Source organism: Anguilla rostrata, chromosome 4 (assembly GCF_018555375.3).
Source record: "Anguilla rostrata isolate EN2019 chromosome 4, ASM1855537v3, whole genome shotgun sequence".
Classification (NCBI taxonomy): domain Eukaryota; kingdom Metazoa; phylum Chordata; class Actinopteri; order Anguilliformes; family Anguillidae; genus Anguilla; species Anguilla rostrata.
In genome coordinates this window covers 37,779,875-37,792,400 of record NC_057936.1, presented here as the reverse complement: position 1 = coordinate 37,792,400, position 12,526 = coordinate 37,779,875, and the positions used below count along the sequence as shown (strand labels likewise).

General features: G+C 39.6%; 1 protein-coding gene across 4 annotated transcripts in view; it reads right to left on the bottom strand.

The window, feature by feature from the left end:
• myo3a (myosin IIIA) overlaps window positions 1-12,526 on the bottom strand; it is an 86,926-nt gene that overhangs the window by 51,308 nt on the left and 23,092 nt on the right. For all 4 annotated transcript variants that reach the window (XM_064332499.1, XM_064332501.1, XM_064332500.1 and 1 more), the window contains exons 5-7: window positions 12,286-12,385; window positions 5,508-5,584; window positions 3,927-4,072 (exon numbers count right to left, since the gene is read on the bottom strand). In XM_064332499.1, the coding sequence (XP_064188569.1) occupies window positions 3,927-4,072; window positions 5,508-5,584; window positions 12,286-12,385 (323 nt within the window). The remainder of the gene's footprint in view (window positions 1-3,926; window positions 4,073-5,507; window positions 5,585-12,285; window positions 12,386-12,526) is intronic.

The window sequence follows — 12,526 nt, the reverse complement described above, 5'->3', positions numbered from 1 at the left end:
CACAAACAAAAGCAATGCCTCAGGCACTTCATCCCAGCTATTGTAAAAAGGAATAGATTGTTTCTTAACATCAATAACGAAATCCATACACACAACAGACACATAATTGTTGAGTACTACTTATTATTTTCCAGGGAATAGTCCTTGTTGCCCTTTAAATGGGGGTGGTGGTGGGGGGGGGGGGGTGTAGGACATGAAGCTAGAATCCACCCCCCCCCCAAAGCCAAATCATCCTGTCCTCTGAATGCAGGTCAGGCTTGTGAGAGCCGGGCAGCACATCACTCCAGAGTAATTTAGATGCATCAATGAGATAACGGCCCTGTGATTGCAGGCCCACGCCGGAGGAGGAGATTGCCGTAATTTGCCATGGCTTACAGGTGATTCAGTGCAGCGCCTTTGTGAGGGGACAATGTGGGGCGCTCGCGGTCCTGTTCCCCCCATAGCTGGTTAAGAACAGACTCACTGGTCCTGCGCCACCGAATGTGTCAGGGTAAGCTTCTGCCTTTTAGTGCAATCGTGAAATATTTGGTAGCCCGTTGCTTCACAGCTGTTACACCACCTCATTTCTGTGAAATAATAATTTTGAGCCTTATTTTCCCCTATGTGATGTAATGTTGTAAATGATGCTTAGGTAGTTGCAATAAATCTAGCAATGTTACCACGTTTTTTCAACCACACTATCTTTATTATTGCAAACAGATACATTGGCAGAGCTGCAAGTTCACGTGGTTGGTATGTATTTGAAACAACCCCCCCCCCCCCCCCTTTTTTTTTTTAGCAGAAGGTTTTGAGGAAACAGGATGAGCATTCTAAATAATAATTGTTGTAATTAGAGGGGCCCACATCAGTGCCATCCCCCTGCCCCCCAGACCCCCCTCCTCCCCGGCAACATTTTCAAGCATGTTTTGAGGGTGCTGGTCAGACTTCCAGTGCTTCTGGAGATCTTTCTTGCGGGGTTGTCGCAAAGGGAGGTCAAGAGGAAGCCACGTGATGCATCCACACGCCTGGAGGCCCTAGCGATAGATGGAACAGCCACAGCGGCGGTCTGTGACCCAATTAGACACAGTGGGGGGGTGGGGACCAACCAAACACAGCTTCTGAGATGACATCACTGATGTAAGTTAGCACTGCAGCTGAATATAAACATGACTTCACAGCACAATAGATTATCGAATTTCTCCTTCAGAGGCGGCCTGACAAAATAGGCCAATTTCTTTCTCCCATAGAATGAGCAGGATAACAATGTGAATGGGCAGGGAGCCATGCAATAACTAAGCAGCATTTAAGCCTAACAAAGCTGCTAACAATGAAAGCCAGCTTTCAGCCTTGCAATCACAGCCAGTCCTGCATCAGGCTGTTTTAAGGAAAGAGATTTATCCAGCCCAGACATGAGCAATGAGGGTCATATCTGTTTCTGGTTTTCATGCCAACTTCTCTTAATTACTTAATTAGCCCTAACATTTACAGCATCTGACATTTTAGCCGTATTTCTTGAGAAGCACATTAATGACAGCTGACGGCTGTTCTTGTGCTCCTATATGAAACATTTTACTGTGATCGAATCTGCCAGTGAACCTGTGTTGGTTTATATATCCAGTTATCTCGTTTAACCAGGTATTTGGTGGAAACAAAAACCTGCATACACACTAGCCCTCCAGAATCAACATTGCCTACCCCTTTTCTAGTCAAAGGAGATCATGAACAGTTTTTTTGTAAACGAAGAACAAAGAAAAACATTTAAAAGCAAATTTAAAAAAATTCACATTTGGAATTGTTCATGTTTTTACTTCCCAAATCTATATAACGGATACATTACTATACTTAATGAACACAGGTGACCATGTGCTGAGGTACTCCGTGACCATGTGCTGAGGTAATTCCATCATGTACACTTGCGTATTCAGGCCCAGACTCTTCATAATCAAACAAACTGTTCAATCAAGTTGGAATGGAATAAAAAAAACCTGGACTTTCACGTCCAGGGCTGCTTAACCCTAGGGTCAAAACAACTGTCAAAAAGCAATTCTGGATGGTTCTCATGGAACGACAGCAAAATTCATTATTTGTTTTCTCTTTCTCCTCTACAGAAAGCAAATACTTATACAATTCATAGGGCCCGATTTTGCCGACAAAAGTAGCACAGATGGGCCTGGTGGAGGTAGCACGGATAGTCAGTAGTAGAATTGATAATTTACTCCAGCACAAATGCAATGTTTTATGCCACTGCCCGATTTGGCAGTTTCTTGAACTGCAGTGAACCTCTGTTGACTAACTTTGATAGTGTTTTCTTATAAATGGAAATTGATTTGTATCAGTTTCATGCTTTTGTATTAGCTTGATATTGATAAGGCATAATTGTGATGCTACACTGGGTTTCTTATTGTTTCAGTTCACAGAGATGGAAAAATGAGATATAATAAGTGAATACTTTTATTATGTCCAGCTAAGATGAAAAAAGTAAATCTGAAGCATATCTTGACAATATAATTTGCCTGAGGAAGCTTTTTTTTAGGATTCATAAATCCAGACACGAGGACTCTGCATCATCTGGAAAATTAATTTTTTAAAGGTAGAAAAAGAAAAGAAACCTGCTTGGATTTTGGGAAAAAAGCCCCCAGGTATTTTGGCCCAAAATTAATCTTTAAGAATTTATTTGAATTTTCTAGAGGATACAGCAATAAAGACACAGATTTATGTACATGCCTCACTAACTAGATTCCATTAGCATTGATCACTACCCAGTGAACATATTTGTGGAGAAAATTTGGTTAAAAATCAGTGAAAGGCATTCAGATGAAAACCTGGCTACATTTGTTTGAAAGGTGAAAGTTTTCTTGCCAACTAAACACAGCTAGGCTGTATCCGGATAAAGTCTGTGCTATTTTTGGGTTAAGCCAGACCGTTTTTGACAGCCTAGATTTATACCCCTCTAGATACCTAGACGCTGGCTCTTACTCATCGGGTACCTCGTCAGCGTCAGTCACCTAATTTTGAATGGAAAAAATGTTGCTAAAAATTTGGTAATTGCATTTATGAATTGAATGTGAAATATATTTTCATTAATATTGCTTTTTCAATCTGTCACCAATATTTTTATTAAATTAAATGTTGCAGTTATTTGCAAATTCATTTACACAATATTAATAATTTAATGAATTAACAAATTCATATTATGTTTCTCCTGTACACTGATTTCTCATTTCCAAATGGCTTATTACAAATAAAATGACCAAGCCACTCAATTCTCCTTAAAAACTGTTCACTTTTGTACTGTAAGTGTAAACAACGCCAACTTTAAAAGATGGAGTTGATTTGAAAAAATGTAAATATAAATGATAAGGTCTGTAAACATCAATGGCAGCTGGAGCAAGGTGGACCCTGGGGGGCTTTCTGCCCCTTTACATGATTTTATTTTTTGTTATAACAACAAATTCGCCTACTGAAACTATTTTTATTATTAGCCTTTATTTAACCAGGAAAACCTCATCGAGATTAGAAATATTGACTTTTTTTCATGACTTTTTCAAGAGTGCCCTGACCAAGGCAGGCAGCAGCACATATAACATGATGGCAAACAGACAATATAAAACAAACTAGAGACAATGAAAATTACAGAGCACAAGATAAATAAATGTAAAATTTTAAAATAAAATCTAGAGGAAAAAATACAATTTTCTCTGAGAGGGAACTAGTATAAACACAAACATTATGCAAATGCTGAACTGCCATCCAAATAAATTCTAATTACCAGTATATTGACATTGTTCTTAAAGGGGGCTTCTTCTCCCATTTTACCTTATATCATACATGACAAAACTGCCAGTTCACTCATGGCCGTGATGCAGTGGCATCAAAAGGAAAACTCTCTACAATCAAGCATCAGTCTGTACTAGATATGGAACCAGGTTTTGAAGAAAGATATTCACCTGGGGATCTTGAAAAGCGCTCTCATTGGATGAAGGTCGGCCAGTGGAGGGTCTCCATCCCCCAGCTCAATGGCAGTGATTCCAAGGGACCAGACATCACAGCGGGCATCATAGGTCGAGTCGAGCTGCTGTTCACAAGCAATCACCTGTAGGGTGATCCCCATCAGAGAGAAAGAAAGAGAGAAAGATAGATATAGAGAGAGAAAGACAGAAAGACAAAGAGAAAAATCCTTCAGAGAGGACCCCGCTCGCCTCAACAAGCAAATGTACCACAAAAGTTTCAGTTCCAAAATTCCAGTTTGAAATAGCTTTGTATTCTGGCCATAAAGAAAGGTTAGCCAAAGCCTGTTACGTCAGAACATTTGAAGAACATACAAAATATAATAATACCATTGACAGCTTAAAAAAATAAAGGCTAGACAGGATGGTGCAGAAATCAAAGATTAGAAATCATTAGACATCCAAAAAGAAGTAACTTGAGATGACTCACCTTTTGCCTAGTATTTTCCCCCAATACCAATATTCACTATTACAGAAGTATCATTTTTGTCTGACACAAAATTAATTTGTAGCTTTTGAGAACACAATCAATCTGATTTACTGTAGATAAACACCAGGATCAATCTTTGTAGTTCTTAGAAAAGTGCGTCCTGACTGGTCTCATTCATTAACGTACTCCATCTGTCTGGCCAGCTAGTTCTCTTCTCTTCTGGTTTGAAATATTTCCAATAAATATATGTAATATCTCAATTCTTATCAAAGTCTATAATCAATCCATCCCTTCTGGATGGTTCTCCTCACTTTGGATACCTGTTTTGAAAGGTATTTTTTCTTTCAAATAAGTTTAAATCTTTACGTAGACCTGGCTGCAGAAACCGGACCTCCTCCCTGGACCTCCTCTTCTAATCCACCTTTATGTAAACTGCATGTAAACTTAAGTAAACTATGGGACAGCAGGCAAATAAAAAAAGAAAGATAAATAATAAAACAAATTATAAAAGACACCGAGACCTCTGAATTAGGATGCTTACAGAGACCAATTTTAAAATAATTTTAGTTTGTGTTCAAAAAAGTTAATAAAGATAAAAGAACATATAACTACAGCCTGAGATGGCTCCACAGATTGTTGCCATTTCACAGTGAGTATATATTCACTTACTATATAATACACTCATTGTGTAGGCCTAAAAGGACTAGTGATTATTAGTAATCAGAGTAGTATTTTTTAATTATTATAAAATATTTGCAAGCAAAGTGCATTCAATCCCAGATACCTGCTCACAATTGCAGAGCCAGAATTACTGCAGCAAGTGACATAAAACATGATGCTAAAATGTACAAGAACAGTAATACAACTGGGCCTAACTACTCCCCAAATCATTACCCTTAGGACACACAGATATGCATTCAGATAAAATAAAAATCTTGAAAAACCAAAAGCCCCTAGCTCTTTTCTTAGTCCAAACGGTAGTCTAAGCCCAAGCCATAGCCGTGATGATAAACCCAGTCCCACAATGCCCCATAATAACTTCAATAAGAAATGTTGAACGTTTGGTTTTGGGAGCGTTAGACGGGGTCTACCTCAGGGGCCATCCAGAATGGCGTTCCCACGGAGGTGTTCCGACGCAGCCGCGTGTTGGTCACCTGAGCGGACACGCCTGGACAGAGCACAAGACAGGGGATCAACATGACTGGACGACGAGCAACACATGCATCAAATGCATCTAATGCATCATAAAACAAATGCGCTGAGAGGTGATGTAAGGTATGAGCTCCCCCGACTGAAATGCATGGGTTTAGCGTGGGCCGGGATCTGCAGATCCTTCCATTCTACTCAGCTCGGTTTCAGCAGTCACACGCTGAAAAATGAACAAAAAGTTCATTTTTTATATTTTACTAAATGGTTTGGTTTGAAACAATGTATGAGCTACCGTAAAATACATTATCCTCAATACATTATTCTTACTTGTTGGTAACTTTGCACAGAAAATGTTTGTGCTTCCACAGGGCATCACGTCTGTAGAACTGTTTCAAATAAAATCTGAAGAGCTTAAGCCCACGCATACGAAAACTCACACCAACACATGCAGGAGGATCACACACGCACACACACACACACTCACGCACACACAAAGTGATGCCTTTAATGCAAATGATGAATCATTTTGAGATACAAATAGTTATGCAACCCACGGGACTTAAATCATTTGAATGGAGATCCACTGAGAACATTCCAATGAGAAGCAGCAAGGCAGATAAGGAGAATTTTACTTTTGTTTTTGCTTTCTGGAAAAAGAGATGCTTTGCTAGAGACATGTCTTATCATTCAGTGTCCCCCTCCCAAACCACCCACCCGTAATAATATTTATTCATGAAAAAATGAACATTAACGGTTACATTGGAATAATGTTCTCATTGAAGCCTTGAGGCTTAGCAGAAAAAAAGACTGAAAATTAGGGAAATGTTTAACAAGTCCACGTATCTTAGATTCCCAACACTAAATTATAGACATTCTATTATGCAAACAAACAATAGGAAAAGAATCTTCTCCAATGAAACAGAAAATGTAATTACATAAAATATGACTACTGACAGAAGTCTCCAAGCTGTTTTCATTTTTCATTCAGTTCCAGGCTGTTTTGACTACATTGTGATGTCCGTGGAAAAGTACCCGGATGATCACCAGCGTCTTGCTCGCAGCCATGAGTTCAGTCCAAACAAATTAGCATGTAAATCTCTAATGGACTGTGAAAGAAAGGAGCAAACCATATCTAAAAATGGTCGACAGTCATGGAGAAGCTTAGGGAATATGGTGGCTTGCAGGAGATTCCCTATTTATGTATATTAGCACATGCACAGGGGAGTGGATACTCACTGTAGCGTAATATAGAGGCCCTGGGGGCGGAGGCACCATTTTACAAAATGCTACAATGCTGACATTGGATGAGTGGATTCAAAAATCAGAATAAATTGACCTACTCTCTCCCCCTTTGACTGACTTCATGGGCTTAAGTAGCATCAGAAATGATGAGCAATGAACAAAGATCAAAAGTGATTATTGAAATGGGAAAGGAGCGAGAAACATTTTCAAGATGAATACACTGTGCTCCAAATTGCTTCTACACAAACATGCCCATCCAGAAATTCTCTCTCTCTCTCTCTGCTCACCCTCTCTCTCACACACACAGACACACACACACACACACACAAACACATGCACAAGCTTGCATACATACCCACGCATATTGTCATGTACACACAAAAGAAAACCCACCCCCCACACATACATGCACAAACTGACATATATGAACACACATACAATGCACTACACATGGTTGCACACACACACACACACACACAAACAGGCACACACAGACACACACACACGCACACACACAGAAACACACAGAGACACACACATGTGCATGTACACACGCAGATTAAAAAATTCCTCTCTCCCTTTTTTTTCCACTACATTACCCAGAAGCTAGGCCTCTGGGCGATGCTTAATAATTATCAGAGAGATAACGCTGTCAATTTGAATATTTATGAAGAAACTGAAAAGCCGCTTTCTTCCATTCTATTCTATTTTGGCCCCTTTTTCGCCCAATAATGTCTTTCTTTCAGTGATGAGTCACTGCGGGGGCTTTATCAATTCTGCTGCTCAGCCGACCGTGTGCTCCGCACAACACACCCAGCTTCATGGTTCAGATTATCGCAGCATGATACTGAGCATGCATGGAGTGCCAGGCACGTGAACCCCCTCTCCCACCCAGAAACCTCACCAAACCCACACATTTTCCCTCAAGGTATGCTCGGGGATCCAGATCTGAACTTCTAACCAGAAGATCACACGATTAATTCCCAGGTAGGGCACTCATATTGGATCTTTCAGCAATTGAAAATCATACAGAAGTGAAGTAATAATAATAATAACAATAATAACAACAACAATAATAATAATAATAATAATAATAATAATAATAGAAATATTGAAAGATAAATCATCTGGTTTATGAACGCTCCATGCTCATAATGTGATTTGAACATTCATATCTTCAAACACTTCTTAAAAATAAAAATAACATATTTTATCTTTACATGCACCACTTATTAGCATGTTTTCTAATCCTCACAAATATATTAAACTCATTACCAGTTTAATTTCAGTAAAGAAATGAGAATAAAATGTCAGATTCTGTATCAGGGGCATTGATTCATACACTTGGCTTCAGTAACAGGGAAAGAACAGATAACATCACATCATAAAACAAAAGGCTCTATTATCTGTATGAAATGATCTCTGAAATTATTCATTTGAGACTGGCTGAAGCTCAAAATAAAGGGGAAATTCTTTGGGTCAGCAAGCCAGTGCGATGCACTATAGCCATACCACGATATCTAAGAAAATACTCTGAAAATACTTTTTCATTTTCAGGTGGTTTGCAAAGGAAAGGGGATCAGAGATGGGAAATTTAAATTCTCAATAAATGTTCCCTTAGCCTCTGCTATGATGTTCTCTGACAGTCTTTTCAGCCCTGTGATCCTGGATTTTTCCATACTCTGTAAGCCTGCCCTTGAGGACAACTTACTGTACGTAAGCCACCAGCAATCATCACTTCTTTTACCATTCACGTCATGAGGCACTGCAGTTGAATTAGTGTCTCACCAGCCGACAGATGAAAGTTACGTAATGGTTCATATGACAGCAGAATTTAGATTTGTAGAAATCAAATCCTTCCACAGCTGCAACCTCTCCAGAGATTTTAGAAAAGAGACCAAGGAAAAACATACAAAACATTTTCATTCAAATCCACAGATGCAAATTCAGGGAAATTGAGTGCCGACCGTGGCAGAGGGCAGGTAAAGCCGCATATCTAACCGTGACCCAGGTGTGATGTTCCATAAATGCTACGCATAACCTTCCTGTCCACTGCAACCTGAACCTAGCGGCTGTTCATCCTGTGTTCAGTTATACCAAACCCCCACCCCACCATTCTGCACAGCAGTGCTTTGCCCTGCCTTCCACTGGGGCCGACACCGCAGTTATTGGAAGTCAGTAATTTCTGCTGAGGGAGCGTAGCCAGAGGTAAAGACTTGGGCTGAGGACAGCATGGCACATTCAGTCAAAGCACCATGCTGTGCTGCATGGATGAGCCCCATGGCCTTGGATCAAGTTCGGACCATGCCAGCGCAGACTGTCAGCCCCATAGGGCCATGTGAATTGGTGGTTGCATGCCCCATGGTATGAAGGGGGGTGGGGGGGTTGAGATTCTTTGGTGTCCACATTTCATCGCTCTACACCACTGATCAATCGGGCACCCGTGGAAGACATGTCAAATATGCCACATCTTCCGACTCTATTCTGTGTGAGATTGGCTGTAGCCTGCGATATGAAAAGAAGCACGTATTCTTTCAGAAGAGGACAGTGGTTGTCTGCGCTCTCCCGAATCGGCAGTGGGGTCACACATTAACATGGCTGCGGTCACAGATTGAACATTCCAAATTAGGAGTGAATTGAGAGTTGGATATATGGGGATGCTTAATATAACACTACCACTATAAAGCTTTGAATTCAAAATGAGCAAAGGACTCAAACATATGTTGCATTGTTTTTCCTTCTCAAATATTATCCACCATCACACAATCAGCAGTCACTGAATTTAGTTAAAGCTATTGTGACAAAACAGATTAATGTAAAGCGAATGACACCGCATTGTATTGATTAGATTGAAATCCTACCTTTTAAAAATCTTGAGAGTTCAAAGTGAGATTGTGCAGAGAATGCTGAAAGGGTGTTTATCAAAATGGGGGCACCTCAAAGCATTTCAGAGCAGAAAGAGGATCAAGGACTTAAAAGCTTTTTTGGCATTAATAATACACTGCTTTACATACATAACAATGTCGATTATTCAAAAGAGATACTACAGTATTGTTTTGGGCCTGATGTTTTCTAATGTAAATGCTGCGCTAACGTATTCAGTTCTAAAAAGTTGAAATCTTTGAGCTCTAATGGAAAGAGACATTCAGGAGAATTCACTAAATTGCACTTTGATTGTTCAAGAGCATATGCAATTCAATCAAACCTTCCAGATTAATCTTGTGCTGTCTTCCAATAAGTGCCACTTTTCTCAACGTATTGAGATATGAGGTTTGCGCCAACAAAAAAGAGTTTTCATGGAGTGATTAGCCCCCATAGTCATGACAGAGTGGTCATGCGACTCTTTAAAATACCTGCCTTTTCATGCTTAAATCTCAGACACACTATATTGAGTTCTCTGGCACAGGAAGATATCCAATCATGGGAAGACAGACAGTTGCTACTCCAAGATGACAGTTAATTAATTTTGTTTCAAAATCAAATTAAATAACAATTGCTTGTGTTCATAGCAAATATAGGCTAATGGTACAATCTACTACAAATTAAAGACAAGTGTGTAGCGTATTTGGATTACAATGCTACAAATCCTGCAGTTCAAAAAATGGTTTAATTTACTCCCAGCAAGTGATTTCTTTAATGACAGATCAGTATATGGACCCATGCAAGCCAGCCTGTTGATTATGAACTGGCACTAAAAATACCATATTTTTTTAAATGTTCATTTTAATTTCCACATGCCTATGCAGAGGCTTCTGTTAAATTTCTAAAACTTAACTTGTGAAGCAAAAAACTGTGAATGCATTACATTATTGCAGTGTTATATAGAAATTAACATTTAATCGTTATCAACATTAGCCAGTCAAAGGTCATTTACATTTGCTTTAACACTATATAAAAATTAGGCAAGCAACTTGTATTTGCTGACTGAAAAAAGTTTATTATTATGCTGTGTCACCAGGCATGACAAAATGTATTGCTCACGGTTAATAAAAAATCCAGAATGAACAACTGATGGCAAAAGCAAATTGCTACTTAGTGAATATCAGTAGCCTATGAAGCAACGTGTTTTGTCTGTGGCCTTCAGGAACTGTAGGGCATAACCATTTTAGCCTGGCTCCAGCTACAAAACTATGTGTATATATGACATCTGCTAAAAATGTTCGACTGCTTTATCATCAGTAAATGTCCCAAGCTATTAATTCACTGTATGGAAATACTGACCAAATCATATTTAAATAGGAAATTATGCTGTTAACAGTTGAAATAGCCTTTACTCTGAACAATGTATTTTGATTTAAATTTTGTTGCCCTTGTAATGCTTATGTTTTAATAATTGCATATAAAAGTGAGGATTGCAAAGTTGGAGACAGAAGGATTCTTTGTAAACAGCATGCTCACTAGCTCTTTAAAAAAGCAGCCCCCTCCAGCTCAGGTAACTACAATTTTCAGGCTCACTTCTCTTCCTGTTTCTCTAATTTTCCAGTCTTCATCACCATTAGAGTTTGTTAGAATAAATCTGAAAAAGTCTGGTTTAATTGAATTGCACGTGCTCTAAAACTGAATAAATGCAATTGATTGGCTATGCTTCCACTTCCTCAGGAGAAAATGGAAGATTCAGTTGTGGGATTAAACTAAAGCATTCAGGAGGGCTCCTCGGCCTGTTTGCAGCAGGCAAGGATGACCAAGAGCTCAATTTCTGCGAGAAAATGTAAAAGAAATTATTCCGAACCCATAATAATACGTACATTAAAGCGCTCTGCACTGCTGACAAATGAGCAGGTCTGCTTTGATTTTAATGCGCAGCCTTAAAAAGCAATGTTCCCTGGAACTGCATTACTGATCATGACCGTCCATATTCTTCCTGTGCACTGTTAATGTTCTCTGCACTTTACAAAGTGGGAAGCAGTTAACTCTGCAAGCACCACGGCAGTAAAAGCTTAGCGCATCAGTGGGTGAGAATGCACACGTATGCACTTGTATTTGTGATATGTATACAAAAGCGCATACATAAACATACAAACTAGCACGCACACAGGAACATATTTTAATGCACAAAATCACCCACACGCTCTCGCACACACATGCACGCGCATACACTTGCACACAATAATTGCACACAAAATCACATACACACTCACACACAAACATACACATACACGTGCAAATGTAAAATGTACAAAATAACCCACACACTCTTGCACACCCCTCCCCAACACACACATACATGTACATACACATATATAGCATATACACACTCATGCACAAACTAGCATACACATACAAATTCTGAATAACCCACACACTCTTGCACACATCCACACCCACACGTGCACATTTACATAGGTACACAAATGCACATACACACTCATGCACAAACTAGCACACACATATAAATGCAAAATGTATAAAATAACCCAGACACTCTTGCACACACACACACACACACACACACACATACAATAATTAATTATTACAAACCAAAGTCGACCAGCTTAATCCCTCCCTGAGTGGTCAGCAGGATGTTGTTTCCCTTGACGTCACGGTGGATGGTCTTGTTGGCATGTAAATGCTGGAGCCCCTGGCAGGAGGAGAGACAGGCCTGTCACCCCACATCAGCTCTGAGGAGGAACGGCTTACTGCTTGCTGCTCATGCATCTAAACATGGCGTCTGAAGGTGTAGGGAGGCCAAAGAGCAAAATGGGGAGAAAATGTCCTCTCT